The 22,640-nt window shown below is 38.6% G+C and overlaps 1 protein-coding gene across 1 annotated transcript in view; it reads right to left on the reverse strand.

Moving 5' to 3' along the window:
- The window catches only part of LOC122151101 (rapamycin-insensitive companion of mTOR-like), a 137,640-nt gene that overhangs the window by 51,511 nt on the left and 63,489 nt on the right, over window positions 1–22,640 (reverse strand). Inside the window, exon 4 of the mRNA XM_042782398.1 lies at window positions 5,437–5,534. Coding sequence (XP_042638332.1) covers window positions 5,437–5,534 — 98 coding nt within the window. The remainder of the gene's footprint in view (window positions 1–5,436; window positions 5,535–22,640) is intronic.

The following is a 22,640-nucleotide window of genomic DNA, read 5'->3' on the forward strand; positions in this document are numbered from 1 at the left end:
AAGGAAAACTGGGCAATCTACTTCCGCAGAGATACCACACCTCAGAAACCCAAGAAGGGGCCACTATGAGTTGGAATTGACTCAATAGCAGTGAGTTTGGTGTTTTGGGGTTTTATTCCTCGTAAAAAGTCGAAGAAAGATTTAAATATGGATGGAAACTTTCTTTGTTGGTTATTGGAGGGGAGGGAACACTAAAAATAAATAAACGAACTACTCGTATTCAAAAAGTTGTGTATCTGTACTGTCCAACATGGTAGTACCCAGCCACAACTGACTATGAATGCTAGAAAGGTGACTAGTATGAACTAAGACATGTTATAAGTGTAAAATACACACCTGATTTCAAAGATTTTATTTGGAAATATCCCATTAATAAAATTTCATACTAATTACATCAAATGATAAGATTTTAGATATACTGGATTAAATTAAATTTTTTTTTAAAAAACCGCATCATTAAAATTCATTTAATCTGTTTTCACATTTTTCAATGTGGCTACAATAAAATTTAAAATTGATATGTGGCCCACATTATATTTCAACAAGACAGTGCTGCTCTAGATGTTCAAGAATGCATTAGAATTGCTGCTGGTCACAATAGTTAAAATAGCATGGTATAGGTACAACGATAGACAGATAGACCAATGGAACAGAATTGAAAACCCAGAAATAGACCCATCCATCTATGGCCCGCTGATCTTTGACGAAGGACCAAAATCCATTAATCAGGGAAGAGACAGCCTCTTTAACAAATGGTGCTGGCAGAACTGGATATCCACCGCAGAAAAATGAAACAAGACCCATACCTCACCCCACACATAAAAACAAACTCAACTTGGATCAAAGACTTAAATGTAAAACCCAGAACTATAAAGCTCATGAAAGATAAAATACAGGGAAATCTTGAGGCCCTAATTTACAGCATAAATAGACTATTAAGCATAACCCAGAATGCATAGGAGGTAGAAGAGAAGCCAGATGACTGAGACCTTTTAAAAGTTAAATCCTTATGTACATCGAAAGACTTTACCAGAGTAAAAAGACAACCTACAGATTGGGAGAAAATATTTGCCTGTGATATATCTGACAAAGGACTTATCTCCAAAATTTACAGAAAAATTCAACACCTCAATGCCAAAAAAGACAGACAATTCAATTCAAAAATGGGCAAGGGACATGAACAAACACTTCACTAAAGACGATATGCTTGCAGCCAAGAAAGACATGAGGAATTGCACACCATCATTAGCCATTAGAGAGATGCAAATTAAAACAATGAGATACCCTAACACCCCACCAGTAATAGTAAAGTTCAACAAGACAGAAAATAACAAATGCTGGCAAGGTTGCAGAGAGATTGGAATTCTCATACACTGCTGGTGGGATTGAAAAATGGTACAACCATTGTGCCAAATGATATGGTATTTCCTTAAAAAACTGAAAACAGAAATACCATTTGATCCAGAAATTCCATTACTAGGAATATAACCTAAAGAGATGATAGACAGGACATGAACAGACATATGCACACCCATGTTCATCACAGCACAATTCACTATAGCAAAGAGATGGAAACAACCTAAATGCCCACCAACAGATGAATGGATAACCAAATTAGGGTACATTCACACAATGGAATACTATGCTACATTAAAGAACAATGCAGAATACACAAATCATCTCACGACGTGGATGAATCTGAAGGACATTTTGCTGAGTGAAATAAAGTAAGTCAATCGCAGAAGGACAAATATTGTATGAGCCCATTATTGTAAAAAGTCAAGGAAGGGTTTGCTTAAGAAGGGAACTCACTTTGTAAGTTACTGGGGATTCGAAGTAAGAGGAGGGAAAAACTATGGACTAGTTGGGAGCCACACACTGAGCTGGGTAAGGGGAGGGACAGTATGGAAAGAGTCTGTGACCAGCATGGTAACTTTGGGGAAAGGGAGGACACCCAATTGTGCACATAAGATATTGACAACAGAGGCTAAAACCAGTATATGCACAATACTGCATTACCACTAACACCAAACACCAGGCTACAGATAAATGCATAGACAACTGAGAAGATCAGATGGGGGTCTGCAAACAGGAATGTACTCTAGACCAATGATTGATTTAGCTGAGGATAATCTTCCACAGATATTAGTAATACAAAATAACCACAATCATTACAGAAACTACAGAAGACAGACTTGGAGTAATCCCTCACAGACAGTCAAACACCTTGGGAGAGAGGATTAACTGGGTCTGTTGACTCAGGACCACAGTATTGGGGAACACCAGGCTCAATTGGCACAACAAGACAGAAAATAAAAATCTTGTTCCAAACCTACTTTGTTGAGTAGTGACTGTGGTCTTAAAAGCTTCTCAGCAGCCATCTAAGATGCACCTAATGGTCTCCTCTTGTCTGAAGCAAAGAAGAATGAAGAAACCCAAGGGCATTTGGAAACAATCAGCCCTAAGAGATGATGGACCTCAAGACCAGAACTAAATGGGGCCCGGCTACCAATGCCAACCACTCAGAAAGGGATCAAAACTGGAGATACTGGATAGAGTTGGATGAAAAACGTGAAACAAAATTTAAAAACACAATAATGACCAGAATTACTTGTCGGATGGAGTCTGGTAGGACGCCCAAGACTATGGCCCTGGGATACACTTCAGGCCTGAGATAAAACTCACTCCCAAGGGCTGGCTCTCAGCCCAACAGTACTAAGACTTATACGCAGAACACCCAACCTAGGGCAATGTACCCATCTACTCTACAGAAATATACCCCTTGGGGCAACTGGCACAGGACACCAGAGGGGTAGCATTCTCATGGAGGGAAAGGTGGACAGACAGGAGTGCAAAACTAAGAAGAGCACAGGGACTGGGGGGGGAGGGGTCACAAAGAAGGGAGAGGAGGAGAGTGGGTTAGGGTTTGGGATGGTAATCAGGGAGTGAAACCAAATGTACATGAACTATTGAATTTAAAACAAATTCTGCCCTGTAAATTTGCACCCAAAACAAAATCTTAAAAACAAAACAAAAAAAATGCTGCTAGTACCCAAGTGAACTAATAATACATATCACTAACATTCTTAAGTCCATTTCTAATTTTAGAATACTAGTCAGTTAGCAAGGAGCTCTGGTGGTGTAGAGGTTAAGGCATTTGTCTGGTACCCCAAATTAGGTGGTTCTAATCCACCAGCTGCTCTGGGAAAGAAAGATGAGGCAGTCTGCTTCCGTAAAGACTTATAGCCTTGGAAGTCCAATGGGGGTAGCTATGAGTCAGAATCGACTAGATGGCAGCGAGAGTTTGAGTTAGTTAGCAAGAGAAGTGGTATCTGGGTATCCAAACAACATGACAATAACCATGAATCCAAACAGGACAAAGAACACTTAAAATTGTCTTTAACAATCAAACTTAAGCAAGTAGTGAGGCTTATTTGAGTTGAGTAAAGAATGGAGAAATTAAACTAGGAAATGGAATGAAAGCAGGAGATGTAATTTGTGACCTTGGAACACTTTGAGTTTTAAAGATTTTATAGTATTTGACTAGCATATCAAATGAAAAAAGGGTATTTGAAAATTTAATTGCATTCACAAAAACAAATATAGGTATTTCTGAAAGCCCTTTCACAAACACTTACTCAAAGTTTTTGAAAGTTTTTCTTAAAACAATCACTCCTTACATTTTCTCATTCCTTTTATAGAAATGCTAGAATATTTTAAAACTTCATTAAGGAAAACTAGATTCATATGTACTTATTTCCCTAACTATTAAAAAAAAAAAAAAAACCTTTATATTTACTGTACAAGGTGGTGGTTGTCGTTGTGTGCCACTGAGTAGATTCTGACTCATAATGACCCTACAGGACAGAATAATACTGACCCACAGGGCTTCCAAGGCTTTAATCTTTACAGAAGCAGACTGCCACACTACAGTCTTTGGTTAGCGGCTGAGTACTTAACCACTGTTTCATCAAGCTCCTTTATCACACAATATCAAAATTAAAAAATAATTTCGTTATACAGTGACTCCATACTCTCCCTTTTATGGAATAAAATCAAAAATATGCCACCCTCCAACTACTAAACAGCAACAAAATAAAATATTGAAAGGATTAAAATATTGCCTCTCAAACTTTAAAATTCATCAGAGAATACTTATTAAAATGTAGATCTCTATGCAGTGAGTCTGGCCTAAAATAAAGCATTTCAAACAAGCTTCAAAGTGATGTCAACACTGTTGGTCTGAAAATCACACTTTGAATACTGAGGTACTTAAACATAAATCGTGCCCTGTTAAAAATGCAGCAGAACAATTTATATTTAGTAAGCTGCAAAGAGTGAGCTCTGTTGGTGTAGTAGTTAAGGCATTTAGCTGCTAACAAAAAGGTCAGCAGTTTGAACCCACCAGCTGCTCCATATTCCATAGGAGAAAGATGAGCCAATCTGCCTCTGTGTAGATTTACAGCCCTCTAAAGTCTATGGGGCAGATCTATTCTGTCCTCTAGACTCACTATGAGTTGGAATCGACTTGATAGCAGGGGGTAAGCTGTAAAGTGGATCCATTACGTTTTTCTATTTTATGTCATCACCTAAAATAACACGCATTTTAGTTTTCCCAAGAGTTGACTGTACAGCATGACCAGGCTCAAGAACAGGCCATGCCACACATCAAACTCAGGATCTGGCTATTAATGGAGACCAACTCAATATTTACTTGGGACTAGGGTCCCACATTTACCTTTGGTTGTAATTTAGATCCAGATAATGGAAGTAAGAGCATGAAGGGAAGGAAGAAGAAGTTCTAATATTTCTCAGGGAATTGCAGTTGAAATGAAATATAATATGCACACGTACTTATGTACGAACTTCATATTTACTTAATATTCACTGCATATTCTCAAGTAAAAAAAGGATTAGAAAACAGGCAAAAGAAATAAAACCAAAAAACCAAATTCACTGCCATTGAGTCAGATCTGACTCACAGTGACTCCTCCTTGGGTTTCCCAGGCGGTATCTCTCTGGAAGTAGATTGCCCAACCTTCCTTCCGAGGAATGGCTGGTGGGTTTGAACCGCCAACCTGTTGGTTAGCAGTCAAATGTCTTACGCACTACACTACCAGAGCTCCTAAAAGAAATAAAGCATTATGTAGAAAACAGTTAAGACTGAATTATGGACTTCCCAGTGAATTTTTTTCTGTATTTCTCTCTGTAATCTACCAAACTTTCTGCAACAGACAAGTGATATTTTTACTATTTAAGTATATTTTAAAATTTAAAAACCTATAGCAAAGTCCATGAGAAGTGGCAGAGGAAAACACTAACAATGAATGAACACGCAAGAATTTCTTGCTAATCATAGCTGACAAACAATGAGTAAGTATAGTTAGGAATAAAGAATTTTAGATGACAAAATAAATAAAGATTCAAGTTACTTACCTTAGTAAAGTTATTCAGATGGCCTAGCTTTCTCATATTTGATACTCCTTGCAATTTGGCCACATTTTGCAGGATCTCCCGTAAGTTATCAGAAGGTTCTAGAAGAAAAGACAGCACAAATTAATCTAATTTTAACATAATATTTTCCTAACCAAACACATAAAACGTTTAGTATATTGAAATTTCACAACTTTGGCTCTTGGTTTAAAGTCTTACTCTCTAACTCAAATCTACTGAGGTGACTTCTAAGTCATGTGGAGTAACCATTCAACAACTTTACATTTCTACTCCACTCATACAAGGGCTTCAAACTGGTTCATTCCAGTTCAACCACAAGCTAAGAATTAGCTTTTCTATCCAGGACTTCAAACCAGTTTGAAATGGTTCAGTCATGGATGACAGAGTGTATGTACCACACAGCAATTAAATCTCTTGTGGGTGGGATTTTGACCCAAGCAGGAAACAGGCAGTGGTGCCCTGCTCAAAGATGGTAGTCTACACCCATTCAAAGTGGTGCAGCCAGCCACCATCTTTTAGTGGGTACCACTGCCTGTTTGCCTACTCCATCACTATGCAAACACTCCATCGGCTATGATACGTAAGAATCACTTGGGGATCTTGTTAAGATGTAGATTCTGATTCAGTGTATCTGGGGTGGAAATGCAAATTATCAACAGAGGGTTGAGTTGGAATAAGCCTATCTGAAGCCCTAACTTATACCTATGGTCCAACTCTGTATCATCACCTGGATCACTCAACCATTAAACTTTACATTTCAATATTCCAGCTTTCACTACAAGCTAACATGTAGTAACAGAAACCAAATTTACCATTGTGTCTGAGAACAACCAAAACACTGGACAAAATATATAAAACAATAATTGAAAAGACACTGGACATCAGGCAATGAAAAACAATGATCCCTGAGAAATGAGATACAAATAAATGTGCCCTACAATTGCTCCAGCTTTATGCACTGACAGTGTTTCCAGATTGTGGTGCTGGGAAGAGTTTGAACCACCAACCTTTCATTTAGCAGATAAGTGCTTAACTATGATACCACCAGTGCTCCTTCTTGGCTGAAGAGTGACAGACAATCAGACTAAACATTTTTTTTTTTCATCCCACCTAATAAATCTTAACAGCAAGAATCAAAAGAAGCAAACTGTTTAAAAGTAACCTGAATTGTGTCCCAGAGCAAATCTCAAGAACATTTAAATGAACGGAACCACTCCTCAGAAGGAAGACTGAACAATCTACTCCCATAGACATACCACCTCGGAAATCCAAGGAGGGTTCACTTACTAGTCGGAATCAACTCGATGGCAGTGAGTTTGGTTTTGGTTTTTTGGATAATGCAGAAACTGAAGTTTCTGGTGGTGTAAACAGTTAACACACTTGGCTGCTAAATGAAAGGCTGTAGATTCAAGTCCACCCAGAGTCACCTTAGAAGAAACCCTGATAAGCAGCTTGCCCAGAATCAGCCACTGAAACTCTAAGAGCACTGTTCTCTATGACACACACAAGGTCGCCATGAGTCAGAGCTGACTTGACAGCAACTGTTTTCTTATTTTTTACAATACAAAATTTATGTTTAACATACAGTCATTACCAGGAAGGCCAATAAACAAGAAAACATGACCACTAACAAGCAGAAATATCCATCAGTTAAACTGATCCTGAACTGGCACAGATGGCAGAACTAGCAGTTTTTACAATTATAGTCCATATGCTCAAAAACTGAGGTAGAAAAATGAAAGGTACAAAAAGCACCCAAAATGAATTTCTTGAGATCAAAATCACAATGTAGGAATGAAAATGGGACTAATAGCAGATCAGTGATTACAGAAAGTAAGAACAGTAGACTTGAAGACATAGCAATGAAAACTGTGCAATAGGTAATAAAAAGAGAAAAAAGAATAAACGAACAGAGCTTCAGTGGGTGGTGGAACTGCAAGCAGATTAACATGTAATTGGAGGAATATATACAAAAATATTTGAAGAAACAATGGATGACAACTTACCAAATATGATGAAAACAGTAACTCAACAAAGCTAAGATTCTCAACAATTCCAAACACAAAAAATACGAAGAAAAACAGACATCATATCAAAATCAATCATTAAAAATCAGTCCACCTTCCTGGATTATTTGCTTACCATACATCTAAAGAATAGATTTGACGTACTGAACACCAATGACCGAAAACCAGAAGAACTGTGGAATGACATCAAGAGCATCATCCATGAAGAAAGTAAGAAGTCATTAAAAATATGAGAAAGAAAGAAAAGACCAAAATGGAGGTCAGAAGAGACTCTGAAATTTGCCCTTGAGCGAAGAGTAGCTAAAGCAAATGGAATGAAGGACAAGATAAAAGAGCTGAACAGAAGATTTCAAAGAGTAGCTCAACCAGACAAGGCCAATTACTATAATGAAATGTGCAAAAACCTGGAGTTAAAAAACCCAAAGGGAAGAAGACACTCGGCATTTCTCAAGCTGAAAGAAATGAGGAAAAAATTTAAGACTCAAGTTGCAATATTGAGATTCTATGGGCAAAATATTGAATGATGCAGGAAGCATCCAAGAAGATGGAAGCAATATACACAGAGTCACTGTACCAAGAAGAACTGGTCGATCTTCATCCATTTCAGGAGGTGGCATATGTTCAAGAACCAATGGTATTGAGTTGAATCAACACTGAGGGAACTGGCAAGGAACAAGGCTCCAGGAATTGACAGAATACCCACTAAGATGTTTCAACATACGGATGCCCCTCTGGAGACACTCACTCGATTATGTCAAGAGATTTGGAAGACAACTACCTGGCAAACTGATAGGAAGAGATACTATTTGTACCCATTCCAAAGAAAAGTGATCCCACACAAGTTGGAAATCATCAAACATTATCATTAATATCGCATGCAAGTAAAATCTTACTGAAGATAATTCAAAAACGGTTGCAGCAGTGTATTGACAAAGAACTTCCAGAGGTGCAGGCTAGATTCAGAAGAGGACGTGGAATGAGGGATATCATTGCTGATGTCAGATGCATCTTGGCTCAAAGTAAAGAATACCAGAAAGATGTTTACTTGTGTTTTATTGAGCATGCAAAAGCATTCAATTGTGTGGATCATAACAAATTGTGGGTAACATTGAGAAGAATGGGAATTCCAGAACATTTAACTGAACTCATGAGGAACCGGTACACAGACCAGGAGGCTGCCGTTCAAACAGAAAAAGGGAACACTGAATGGCTTAAAATCAAGAAGGGAGTGTGTCAGGGTTGTATCCTTTCCCCACATTTATTCAATCTGTATGCTAAGCAAATAATCTGAGAAGCTGGACTATATGAAGAAAACGTGGCACCATGATTGGAGGAAGAACCATTAACAACCTGCAATACGCTGATGACACAACTTTACTTGCTGAAAGTGAGGATGACTTGAAGTACTTACCGATGAAGACTGAAGAATACAATCTGCAGTATGGATTATATCTCAATATAAAGAAAACAAAAATCCTCACAACTGGACCTATAAGCAGCATTACAATAAATGGAGAAAAGATTGGAATTGTCAGACTTCACATTGCTTGATTCTACAATCCATACCAATAGAAGCAGTAGTCAGGACATCAGATGATGTATAGCACTGGGTAAATCTGCTTCAAAGGACTCTTTCAAGTGCTGAAGAGCAAAGATGTCTCCTTGAGGACTAAGGTGCGCCTGACACAAGCCATGGTAGTATCAATTGCCTCATATGCATGTGAGCGCTGGACGATCAATAAGGAAGACCAAAGAAGGGTTGATGCTTTTGAGCTGTGGTGTTAAAGAATGCTGAAAGTACCATGGACTGCTAAAATAATGAACAGATCTGTCCCGGAGGAAATGCATCCAGAATGCTCCTTGGAGGCGAGAGTGGCCAGAGTTCATCTCACATACTTTGGTCATGTTATCAGAAGTGACCACTCCCTGGAGAAGGATGTCATGCTAGCTAAGGTGGAGGATCAACAAAATAGGGGTAGGCCCTCAACGAGGTGGACTGACACGGTGGCGGCAGCCTTGGGCTCAAGTGTAGCAAGAATCCTGGAACCGGCTCAGAAGTGAGTGGTGTTTCATTCTGCGGTGCTTGAGGTCACTATGAGTCAGAGACAACTCGATGGCACTTAACAGCAAAAACAGATTGAACAAGTATGGTGAATGGATACAACTCTGATGCACTCTCTTCCTGATTTTAAGCCATGCAGTGTTCCCTTTTTCTGTTTGAAAGACAGCCTCCTGGTCTATGCACAGGTTCCTCACGAGTACAATTAAGTGTTCTGGAATTCCCATTTTTCTCAATGTTATCCACAATTTGTTATGATCCACACAATCAAATGCTTTTCCATACTCAATAAAACATAAGTAAGTATCTTTCTGGTATTCTTTACTATGAGCCAAGATGCATTTGACATCAGCAATGATATCCCTCATTCCATGTCCTCTTCTGAATCCAGCTTGCACCGCTGGAAGTTCTCTGTCAATATACTGCTGCGACTGTTTTTGAATCATCTTCAGTAAGATTTTACTTGCATGCGATATTAATGGTATTGTTTGATAATTTCCAACTTGTGTGGGATCACCTTTCTTTGGAATGGGTACAAATATGAATCTCTTCCAGCCAGTTGGCCAGGTAGCTGTCTTCCAAATCTCTTGGCATAACCAAGTGAGTGCCTCCAGAGGGGCATCCGTATGTTAAAACATCTCAATGGCTATTCCTTCAATTCCTGGAGCCTTGTTCTTCACTAATTCCCTCAGCACAGCTTCAACCTCATCCCTCAATACCATTGGTTCTTGAACATATGCCACCTCCTGAAATCTATGAAGATCAACCAGTTTTTTTTTTTTTTTTTTTTTTTGGCACACTGTGTATTCCTTCCATCTTCTTTTGATGCTTCTTTCATCATTCAATATTTTGCCCATAGAATCTTTCAATATTGCAACTTGAGTCTTAAATTTTTTCCTGAGTTCTTTCAGCTTGAGAAATGCTGAGTATGTTCTTCTCTTTGGGTTTTCTAACTCCAGGTCTTTGCAATTTCATTATAGTAACTGGCTTTGTCTGCACAAGCTGCTCTTTGAAATCTCCTGTTCAGCTCTTATATCTTGTCATCCATTCCATTTGCTTTAGCTACTCTTCGCTCAAGGGCACGTTTCAGAGTCTCTTCTGACATCCATTTTGGTCTTTGCTTTCTTTTTCATATTTTTAATGACCTCTTGTTTTCCTCATGGATGATGCTCTTGATGTCATCCCACATTTCTTCTGGTTTTTGGTCACTGGTGTTCAATCCATTAAATCTATTCTTTAGATGGTCTCTAAATTCAGGAGGGATATATTCAAGATCATATTTTGGCTCCCATGGACTTGTTTTAATTGTCTTCAACTTCAAGTTGAACTTGCACATGAGCAGTTGATGGTCTTTTCCACTCCTGGCCTGGTTTTGGCTGAAGATATTGAGATTTTCCATTGCCTCTTGACACAAATGCAGACAATCTGATTACTGTGTACTCCATCTGGCAAAGTTCATGTGTATAGCCACCGTCTGTGTTGCTAAAAAAGGTATATGCAATGAGTAAGTCATCGGTCTTGCAAAATTCTATCATGTGATCTCCAGAGTTATTTCTGTCATCAAGGCGAAATTTTCGAACTACCAATGATTCTTCTTTGTTTCCAACTTTTGCATTCCAAACACCAGTGATAAGCAACACATCTTGATTGCATGTTTGGTCAATTTCAGACTGCAGAGGTAGATCAAAATCTTCAATTTCCTCATCTTTGGCTTTGGTGATTGGTGCGTAAATTTGAATAATAGTCATATTAATGGGTCTTCCTTGTAGGCGTATGGATATTATCCTATCACTGATAGCATTGTACTTCAGGGAAGATCTTGAAACATCTTTTGTGATGATGAATGCTATGTCATTCCTCTTCAATTTGTTATTCCCGTCAAACTAGATAATATGGTTGTCTGATTCAAAATAGACAAAACCAGTCCATTTCATCTCACTAATGCCTAGCATATCAATTTTTATGCATTCCATATCATTTTTGACAACTTCCAATTTTCCTAGATTCATACTCCGTACATTCCATTTTCTGATTATTAATAGTGTTTGCAGCTGTTTCTCCTCAATTTGAGTCATGCCACGTCAGCACATGGAGGTCTTGAAAGACTTTATCCATACCATTAAGGTTCATTCTACTCAGAGGCAGCTCTTTCCCAACTGCCTATTTTGAGTGCCTTCCAACCCAAGGGGCCAGTCTCCCCGCACTGTGTCAGACAGTTTCCAAGCTATTCATAAAGTTGCCCAGTAATGTATCAGACAGTGTTTCTCTGCTATTCATAAGGTTTTCCCTGGCCAATTTTGAGAAATGGATGGCCTCCTCCTTCTTTCTAGTCTGTCTTAGTCTGTAAGCTGTGTTGAAACCTGTGCACCATGTGCAACTCTGCTGGCATCTGAAACACCAGTGGCACAGCCTCAAGCCTCACAGCAACGTACAAAGTTTCATAGGATGACAAACTGACAGACAAGTTTGTCTCCCTTAGCTGCTGGAAACCTCTGCACCCTCCTTTAATAGATAGATCGATAGATAGATAGATAGACAGACATATATAGAAAGAGAGAGAGATAAAGTATCACATTGCTCGTGTTATAATTTACAGCTAACTGATTCCCTGAGGAGCTACGGTGGCACAATGCCTAAGATATCTGACTGCTAATCAGAAGGCTGGAGGTTCAAATCCACCAGTCACTCCTCAGAAAGAAGAGTAAGCAATCTACTTCTGTAGAGATACTGCCTCAGAAACCCAAGGAGGGATCACTATGAGTTGGATCCAACTCGACAGCAGTGAGTGAGATGACTTCCTGCGGTGTAGTAAATTTACATACTGTGGCTTTCCTAGCCATAAGTGTTTGTGAACTCTGTGGTGGAATTTGCTATGAGCAAGCAACTAGCTCCTGATTATTAGTTATCCACCTGGGGTATTTCTGTTGGGAGCAGCACAAAGTAAATTTCTGGGAAGTTCGCTCTCTCTCAGGTGTATGGAATTCTGATGTCGGGATTGGTTAGTTTGGTCACTCTGCCAGGCTCAAAAAGAGGCCTCCTAGAGTCAGGAGTAGTCTCTCTGACTGCTGGCTAAGAAAAACGTGCTGCTGAGAGAAATGTGCTCCTGAGAGACACGCACTGCTGAGACAGAGACACCAAGAGACAAGCATTGCTGAGAGAGAGACTGTTAGCTGAGAGACGGTGGGCTGAAAGAGACTAAGCATTGTTCTTGAACTTGAATTGTAGCCTGGTACTTCCCTAAAAAGCCCCCATAATCTGTGAGTTCTGTGTGGCCACTGCAGTGAATTATCAAACCTGGCAGAGATGTTGTGGGTGCTGCAGGAGGAACAGTTGGTGTCAGGGTTGGTGAAAGGGTTGGAGGGAGGCAGCATGTCTGACCTCACAGGGATAAGCCTTGGGCTACTGATAGTAATTCTGTCTTCTTCTTGTGGGGTTAGAGGAGGTCAGAATATGTGGCCTCCTTGCTTCTTTAGCACTTCCTGAAGGAGCTCTGGTGGCACAGTGCCTAAGGCATTTGACTGCTAATGAGAAGGCTGGCAGTTCAAACCCACCAGCCACTCCTCAGAAAGAAGACTGGGCAATCTACTTCCATAGAGATACCACCTCGGAAACCCAAGGAGGGGTTGCTATGAGTCGAATTTACTCAATGGCAGTGAGCACACTCCATGACTTCCTGAAATTCAAGTCAGATTCAGAAGAGGATGTGGAATGAGGGATATCATTGCTAATGTCAGATGGATCTTGGCTGAGAGCAAAGAATACCAGCAAGATGTTTACCTGTGTTTTACTGACTGTGCAAAGGCATTCAATTGTGTGAATCATAATAAATCATGGATAATATTGCAAAGAATGGTAATTCCAGAACACTTAATTATGCTCATGAGGAACCTATACATAGACCAAGAGGCAATTGTTCAAACATAACAATGGGATACTACACGGTTTAAAATCAGGAAAGGCGTGCATCAGGGCTGTATCCTTTCACCATACTTATATATATCTTTATCTCTGAAGAAGGATATCACACTTGTGAAGTGGAGGGTCATCAAAAAAAGGAAAGACTCTCAATGAGACAGACTGACACAGTGGCTACAACAATGGACTCAAGCATGACAACAATTGTGAGGATGGCACAGGACCTGGCAGTATTTCATTTTGTTGTACATAGGGTCACGATGGGCTGGAACTGACTCAATGGCACACAACAACAACAACAATGCCAAGCAAATAATCCAAGAAGCTGTACTATATGAATAATAACATAGTATCACAACTGGAGGAAGACTCACTAACAACCTGCAATATGCAGATGACACAACCTTACTTGCTGAAAGTAAAAAAGACTATAGCCTTCAGTATGGATTATACCTCAACATAAAGAAAATAAAAATCCTCCCAACTGGGCCAATACGTAATATGGTAAATGGAGAAAAGATTGAAGTTGTCAAGGATTTCATTTTACTTGGATCCATAATCAATGCCCATGGAAGCAGAAGTCAAGAAATCAAATGATGTGTTCCACTGAGAAAATCTGCCGCAAAAGATTTCTTTAAAGTGTTAAAGAGCAAAGAAGTCACTATGAAGATTAAGGTGTGCCTGACCCAAGTCACGATATTTTGAATAGGCTCATATGCATGTGAAAGCTGCATAATGAAGAAGAAAAACTGCAGAAGAATTGATGCATCTGAAATATGGTGTTGGTGAAGAATAGTGACTACACCATGGACTGCCATAAGAATAAGGAAGTAGAGCCTTCACGCTCCCTAAGGAGCGAAAGTGGCCTGACTTCACCTCTTATACTTTGGTCATGTTTTCAGAAGGGATCAGTCCCTGGATAAGGATATCCTGCTTAGTAGAAGGTCATTGAACATGGTGATGACTGTCAAAATGATGAGATTGACACCAATGGCTGTGAGGATGGCACAGGCACCAGGCAATGTTTCATTCTGTTGTACACAGGGTTATTATTGAGTCAAAACTGACTCAATAGTACCTAACACTATGACTTCCAGTGAGATATGTATCTGTTAACACAAAACCAAAGAATTATTTGTTTTGAATTTCTTTTTTCCATTTACATTTATCTTGTATCTGCCTACCTTCTCCGTGTAGTTAATACCAGGCTGTTAGCCATAACAACCAGGTTAGTATGAAATTACTAAGCAGATTACTTATCCCAATTATTTGTAATGAGTATGAAGTTGCTCTATGTAGAGACCATTGATTTAATTTTATTATCTCCCACAAAATTTGGATGTCGTCTTACTTTAACTTAAATGAAAAAATTAATATTAAGTGGTTTAGGATTTGTCTGTGACCAGTGACTCTAAGTTTATCTGAAAAGTGAAATAAAAACAGCCCATCTGATCTTGGGATCAAATCTCACTAAAAAGAATTAAAAGGGGCTATGGATAGGTCACTGTTAGTATTTAGTAAATATAAATGGTATCTTTTGGGGAAGAAGAATTATAAGTGAGTCAATGATGTCTGAAAGGTTTAATTATATTTGAGAAGTTTATAAAACTCTTAAGATAATTTAGAACCTATAGGAGCTCTGGTAGCATAGTGCCTAAGGCACTTGACTGCTAACCAGAAGGCTGGCAGTTCAAACCCACCAGCCACTGCTCGGAAGGAAGATGAGGCAATCTACTTCCGTAGTGATATTGCCTCACAAACCTAAGGAAGGGTCGCTATGAGTCAGGTCTGACTCTATGGCACATAACAACAACAAACAATAGTTTGCAAAGTCAGGGCTAAGAATCATATGAAGGAAATGTATAACCTAAACCTTTCCTATCAGTTTATTATTAGGTGTCAGGCCTGAACAAGAAAAGTTACTAAACTAATAGTTTAAAAGTTTAGTCTAAAAGATAAATTCCTCACAAAGAACCAAAACCAAAACCCACTGCCACTGAGTCAACTGTGATTCATAAAGACACTACAGGAGTAAACTGCCTGTAAATCTGTGAATCTTTATGGAAGCAGACTGCCTCATCTTTCTCCTACAGCGGTGGGTTTGAATCCCCAAACTTTTGGTTAGCTGCTGAATGCAAAAAGGCTTGCAGATTAATTACTGCCAACTTTCTCCATTACAGCCTTGGAAACCCTATGTGGCAATTCTACTCTGCCCTACAGGGTTACTGAGTAGGAGTCAACTCGATAGCACTTAGCAGAAGCAGCTGCTTAGTAAAGGGTCATTTCCTGGCACAAACTGACTGAAGACTCTTTTTAAAAACCAAAATCTTGCTAGAAAAATGAAATTTCATACTTCCTTCAGTCAACAAGTATTCATTGAGTAGCTCTCAAGCTCAGGTACTATTTTTGGTACTGGGAATACAGCACTGAGCATGAGTTGCATGGATCGATGCTTCTGTAATGGACCTCACATGGAAGGAAACTGACAGTCAACAACAACAAGAATAACCCAAATACACCCACACAGAAAGGTGATAATAAGCCAACACTGGGCCAGATTTTTGTCAACTTAATTATAAAATGAATACAATTAACTATAATATAGGAGCTCTGGTAGCATGGTGGCCAAGGCACTTGACTGCTAACCAGAAGGTTGGCGGTTCAAACCCACCAGCCACTCCTCGGAAGGAAGATGGGGCAATCTACTTCCACAGTGATACTGCCTCGGAAACCCAAGGAGGGGTCGCTATGAGTCAGGTCTGACTCGACGGCACATAACAACAACAACAACAACTATGGTCATTTTAGACATGATGTACTATTTAATGTTCATTTACTACAATACTCCTATGGGGTACTATAACTTGAAATATCAGGTACAACTTTTCCCTGGAAACAAAATGAGAGAAACTCCTGGTTTCTTCTTTACCTGCTACACCATGAACCAGTGAACATTTTCTGCTAGGAACCAGATAACATTTCAGGCTTTGCAGGTCATAACGTCTCTGCTGCAACTACTCAACTCTGTCATCAAAGCACAAAAGCAATAGTAGAAAATGTGTAAACAAACGCAATGTGGCTGTGTTCCAAAAATAAAATGGCTCATGGGCCAACCCCTCTGCTAATGTGAGGTCCCTAGGTGGTGCAAATGGTTTGCACTTACCTACTAACCTAAGGTTGGCAGTGCAAATCCACTTGGCAATAGCACATAAGAAAAGGTGCCTGGCAATCTGCTTCCATTAAAACTGTTGTGTTGTTGTTGGATGTCATCCAGTCTCTTTAGACTCACAGTGACCCTATGTATAACAGAACAAAACACTGCCCAGTCCTGCGCCAGCCTCACAATGTTGCTATGCTTGAGCCCATTGTTGCAGCCACTGTGTCAATCCAAATCATTGAGGGTCTTCTTCTTTTTCACTGATCTTCTACTTTATCGAACATTTTATCCTTTTCCAGGGACTGGTCCTCCTGATAACATGACCAAAGTATAAGAAAAGAAGTCTTGCCATTCTTGTTTCTGAGAAGCATTCCAGCTGTACTTCCAAGACAGATTTGTTCATTCCTCTGGAAGTCAATGGTATATTAAATATTCTTCGCCAACACTGTAATTTCAAATGTATCATTTCTCCAGTCTTCCTTATTCACTGTTCAGCTCTCACATGCATATAAGATGATTCAAAGTACTGTAGCTTACACTTATGAAACCTATGACAGCCATTCAGATATTTGAAGACAATTATAACCTTGTGCACAGACTTGTATTCTCTCAGTTCAGTCTAAGGAAACTTAGGAGGCAGTGAGTTTATGTTAATGGAAGATAAATCAGAAAAAGAAGGTGACAATGGTTGCACAATTTAAAGAACGTAATCAACATCACTGAATTGTACAGGTAGAAACCGTTGTATTGATGTAGTGATGCTGTATATATTCTGAATAACATAAATAAATATTTTTCTTTTAAAAAAAGAAAACATATTTTCTTGTCATTATACTTCTTTATATCTTTGGGGGAGTACAATATAAAACTATACACACATACAGTTAATACTTAATTTCCTCAAGTAGATAATACATGGCAATTTGAGGCATCTCAGAAAAGATACATACTTAAATGTTTTCAGAGAAGTTAATGATGCTAGGTGGTAAAATTACAATAATTCTTTCATTTGTTGGAAGAATTATATTTTCCAAGTTCTCTAAAGGAGCATAAGAAATACATACAAAATGAGTGTAACTTTGCAAAATTTATTTAAACTGCATAATGTGACTGAATCTGCAAATCTATGTTGATTTTACAAATAGGCAAAAGTATTTAATTAAACATAAAAATGCATATGCCATATATTTATAGTATGTGCTTTATATAATAAGCTGCATGGTATGAAACAGTACTCACCAGAGTATTCTATATAACTTTTGCCATAAGTTAGATATTTTTGCTATAGTTTATTTTTCTGAATAATTGCTACAAAATAATTTTTCCATAAATTTTAGAAAATAAAAAAACAAAGAAAAATTTCTGATCATTAATACTTCCACCACCAGTAAAAAATATTTTTGCACATAGTTTTGTTTTTCCTAAATAAAGTTGTCTTAATTAACCTAAACTTAACTCTTATTCTAGATGATCTAATGCTCTGTTCCTTCTGTAAAACCTTGGGACTGATACCCACACATATTAAAAACACTCTCACTACAAATCTACTTTAAATACTCACATGCCTGGGTTCCCACCTGTTGAGAAGTTATCATACCAAGAGTCACTTACGTTTGTTTCTGCATCTATCTGTGCCAGTTATATTTCCTGCTGGTCCCATGTAATATAATTACATATTACATAAACTAATGAAACATGAGTGAAAAGAAATTTATTGTTCCTATAAAATTAATTTGAATTTTTTGAAAGACTTGATGAAGATGAGTTGCTAAAAAGAAAGGTGCTGCTGAACTGCTGTTGTTAGGAGCTCTGGTGGCCTAGTGCCTAAGGCATTTGACTGCTAACCAGAAGGCTGGCAGGTCAAACCCACCAGCCACTCCTCCACCCCCAACTAATGGCAATCCTCACTGTAACGGACTGAATTGTATTCCAAAAAAATATGTGTCAACTTAGCTGGGCCATGATTCTCAATGGCTTGGCAGTTAATGTGATGATATAATCATCCCCCATGATGTCACCTGGTATGATCAGCCAATCAGTTATAAGGAGACTGGGGAGGGATATAACACTCTTACTCAGGTCACAGCTCTAATTTGATATAAGGGGAGTTTCCCTAGGATGTGGCCTGCATCACCTTTTACCTTACAGTAGATAAAAGGAGAGAGAAAGAAGTGAACAGAAAAGGAGGGATCTCAGTACCATCTAGAGCCAGGAACAAAGTATATCCTTTGGACCTGGGTCCCTGTGGTGAGAACCTCCTAGAACTAGGAGAAGATGCCAACATCCATGGATCTCTCCAAGAAAGTTGGGCCCACAGATGTTGTAGGGAACCAAGGACCTTCTCTCAAAGCTAACAGAGACAGAAGTCTTCCCCTAGAGCTGGCACCCTGAATTTGGACTTCTAGTTTCCTAAACTGTGACAGAATAAACTTCCGTTTGTTAAAGCCATCACTTGTATTTCTGTCTAGGAGCAACAGATAACTAAGATACCATGCAAAATAAAATTAAATGCTGACTGGTCCTGTGCCATCACTATAATCAGTCACAATCAGACTTTCACGGTTGATTTTCACAAGCAGATTGCCAGGCTTTTCTTCCTAGTCTGTCTTTGTCTGGAAGTACCACTGCAACTTACTCAGCATCAAGGAATATGCAAGCCTCCACTGACAGCTGGATTGTGGCTACACATGAGATGCATTGGTCAGGCATCAAAGCCAGGTCTCCCACATGGAAGGCAAAAGTCTACCACTGCACTTACTATTGAATTAGGGTCAGACAAATATAAAGGCTGGGGGTAAGTCATTAAAAACTAGTATTATCCAATACACACTGCCTCACAAATATCTAAATTTTCACACTACTTAAATCATAAATGAATGGATTTATGGGCATGAAATACGGAAGACAGATCATATAAAGTACTAATTAACTATCCAATACTCAAAGGTCTTAAAAATGCTGGGAAATTAACACATAAAAGTTCGAAACTCAAAAACAGTGAAAACTTTTAACTTTCTCTGTGTATCATTCTTTATTGACTCCTGTTTTGAACAATCTTTTGATACTCAACTAATTATTTTTATCTATTCAGAATGAGAAAATAGAGCTTCTCTCACACACACACACACACACACACAGTTTTACATCTTAGTTTTTCCACATAGTATACTGTAAAATGTATGATGTCATTAAATATATTTTCCGTGTCATTTTTACAATGATGATTTAAAATAAATTTTTCAGGATTTAATGTAAACTTTTTTTAGAAAATACAAAACAGAAAAAAATGAAACAAAACCACCTGGATAGGCCACAAAAAGCAAAATCACAACAGAAAAAGTTGACAAATTTGGTGTCATCAAAATAAAAAATTTATTCTCATTAAAAGACAATTAAGAAAATGAATAAACAATCCATAAATTCTAAAAATAGTATCACAGTACATCTATCTGACAAGACTTTAATAAAGAATATATAAAGAATGTCTACAAATCAACACTGAAATGATAAACAACCTAATTAAAAAATGAACAAAAAGATATGACTATAAAAAAAACAGAAAAAAAGACAACTGAGTGTTAAGTATGAGGAAAGGTGCCTAACATCACTGATGAACAGAAAAATGCAATCAAATCAAAACCACAGACACACCACTACACATCTACTAGAATGGCTAAAGCAAATATCAGCAGATGCTGGAAGGATGCACAGCCACTGAAACTCTTATACACTTCTGGTAGGAGAGTAAAACATTATAACCGTTTCAGAGACAACATACATATACCTTATGATCCAGGAATTTCACTTCCAGATACAAACATATGTCTACAAATACACTTACACAGAGTACTTATAGCAGCCTTATTCATAGTAGCCACAAACTGGAAACATCTCAAATGTTCATTATGAGAAGCATGGATAAACAAATTGTGCTATATCTACATATCGGAGTACTCATCAGCAATAACATGAAGTCCTTAACAACTTCAATTTTTTCTCCATCCATCATGAAGCTGTTTATTGGACCAGTTGTGAGGATTTTTGTTTTCTTTATACTGAGGTGTAATCCATACTGCTGACTGTAGTCTTTAATCTTCATCAGTAAGTGGTTCAAGTCATCCTCGTTTTCAGCAAGCAAAGTTGTGTCATCTGAGTATCACAGGTTGTTAATGAGTCTTCCTCCAATCCTGATGCCATGTTCTTCTTCACATAATCCAGCCTCTCAGATTATTTGCTCAGCATACAAATTGAGTAACCATGGTAAAAGGATACAATGCTAATGCACTCTCCTCTTGATCTGAAACCATGCAGCATCCCCTTTTTGTGTTAGAACAATAGCCTCCTGGTCTATGTATAGGTTCCTCGTGAGTACAATCAAGTGTTCTGGAATTCCCATTCTTCTCAATGTTATCCGTAATTTGTTATGATCCACACAATCAAATGCTCTTGCATAGTCAATAAAATGTAAGTACATATCTTTCATATTATTTGGTTCTACAATCAACACCAATGGAAGCAGCAGTCAAGACATCAGACGACATACTGCATTGGGCAAATCTGCTGCAAAAGACCTCTTTCAAGTGATGAAGAGCAAAGATGTCTCCTTGAAGACTAAGGTGTGCCTAACCCAAGCCATGGTATTTTCAATCACCTCCTACGCATGTGAGAGCTCGATAGTGAATAAGGAAGACCAAAAATGGGTTGATGCTTTTGAGTTGTGGTGTTGGAGAAGAATGCTAAGAATACCACGGACTGCTAAAAGGGCTAACAAATCTGTCCTGGAGGAAGTGCAACCAGAATGCTCCTTGGAAGCAAGAATGGCCAGACTTCCTCTTACCTACTTTGGTCATGTTGTCAGAAGGAACCATTCCTTGGAGAAAGATATCATGCTTGGTGAAGTGGAGGGTCAACAAAAAAGGGGAAGGCCGGTCCTCAAAGACATGGATTGACACAGTGGCTGCAACGATGGGCTCAAGTATAGCAAGGATCGTGAGGCTGGCACAGGACCAGGCAGTGTTTCATTCTGCTGTGCACAAGGTTGCTATGAGTCGGAGACGACTCCACGACACCAAACGACAACAACATCAGCAATAAAAGAAAAGAACTACTGATATACATGACAAAGATGAATCTCAAAACCATGTTAAGATAGAAAAGCTACATACTGAAAAGTACATGTTGTACCATTCCATTCTGAAATTTAAATACAGGCAAAAAATAACTTATGATGATAGAAATCAGATAGTGGTTGGTGTAAACGGAAGTAAGCAATTGGAAACAGGCAGACAAATTTAGAAAAGGGAATGGAAACATTCTATGTCTTGTTTTGGATAGTGGTTACATGGGTGCATACAATTATGAAAAACTCATGGAATGTACAGGGAGCTCTGGTGGAGTAGCGCCTAAGGCATCTGACTGCTAACCAGAAGGCTAGCAGTTCAAACCCATCAGCCACTTCTCAGAAGCAATCTACTCCTGTAGTGATACCACCTCAGAAACTCAAGGAGAGGTCACTATGAGTCGAAACCAACTCAATGGCAGTGAGTAAGTAGTAGTAGTGACTACAGAATATACAAGATATATAACTTGTATGTAAATTGTAGCTGATAAAATATTAGCATATCACAAAGCAGCTCTTTCCAGATCCAAAATGACACTTATGGCAATACCAAAAAAAAAAATCTATGAACAGACTTATATACAGAGATACCAAGCTTTTGTGGCACAGTGATTAAAATCACTTGGCTGCTAACCAAAAGGTGGGCAATTCAAACCCATCAGCCACTCCGTGGTTGAAAGATGAGGCGGTCTGCTTCCATAAAGATGTGGAGCCTTGGTAACCCTATGGAGCAGTTCTGCTCTGTCCTATAAGATCACTGAGGTGGAATCAACTAGATAGCAGTAGATTTTTACTTATATACAGATACCTGCCTACATACAGAAAGAAAACTACAATTAATCAAACTCTTAGCATATAGGCACTTAGCTTATTATTCTGTGTATATGCACGTTAAAAAAAAAAAAAAAA

The sequence above is a fragment of the Orycteropus afer genome, unplaced genomic scaffold (genome assembly GCF_000298275.1).
Source record: "Orycteropus afer afer isolate SDZICR_OR568_19922 unplaced genomic scaffold, OryAfe1.0 scaffold00300, whole genome shotgun sequence".
NCBI classification, from domain to species: Eukaryota; Metazoa; Chordata; class Mammalia; order Tubulidentata; family Orycteropodidae; genus Orycteropus; species Orycteropus afer.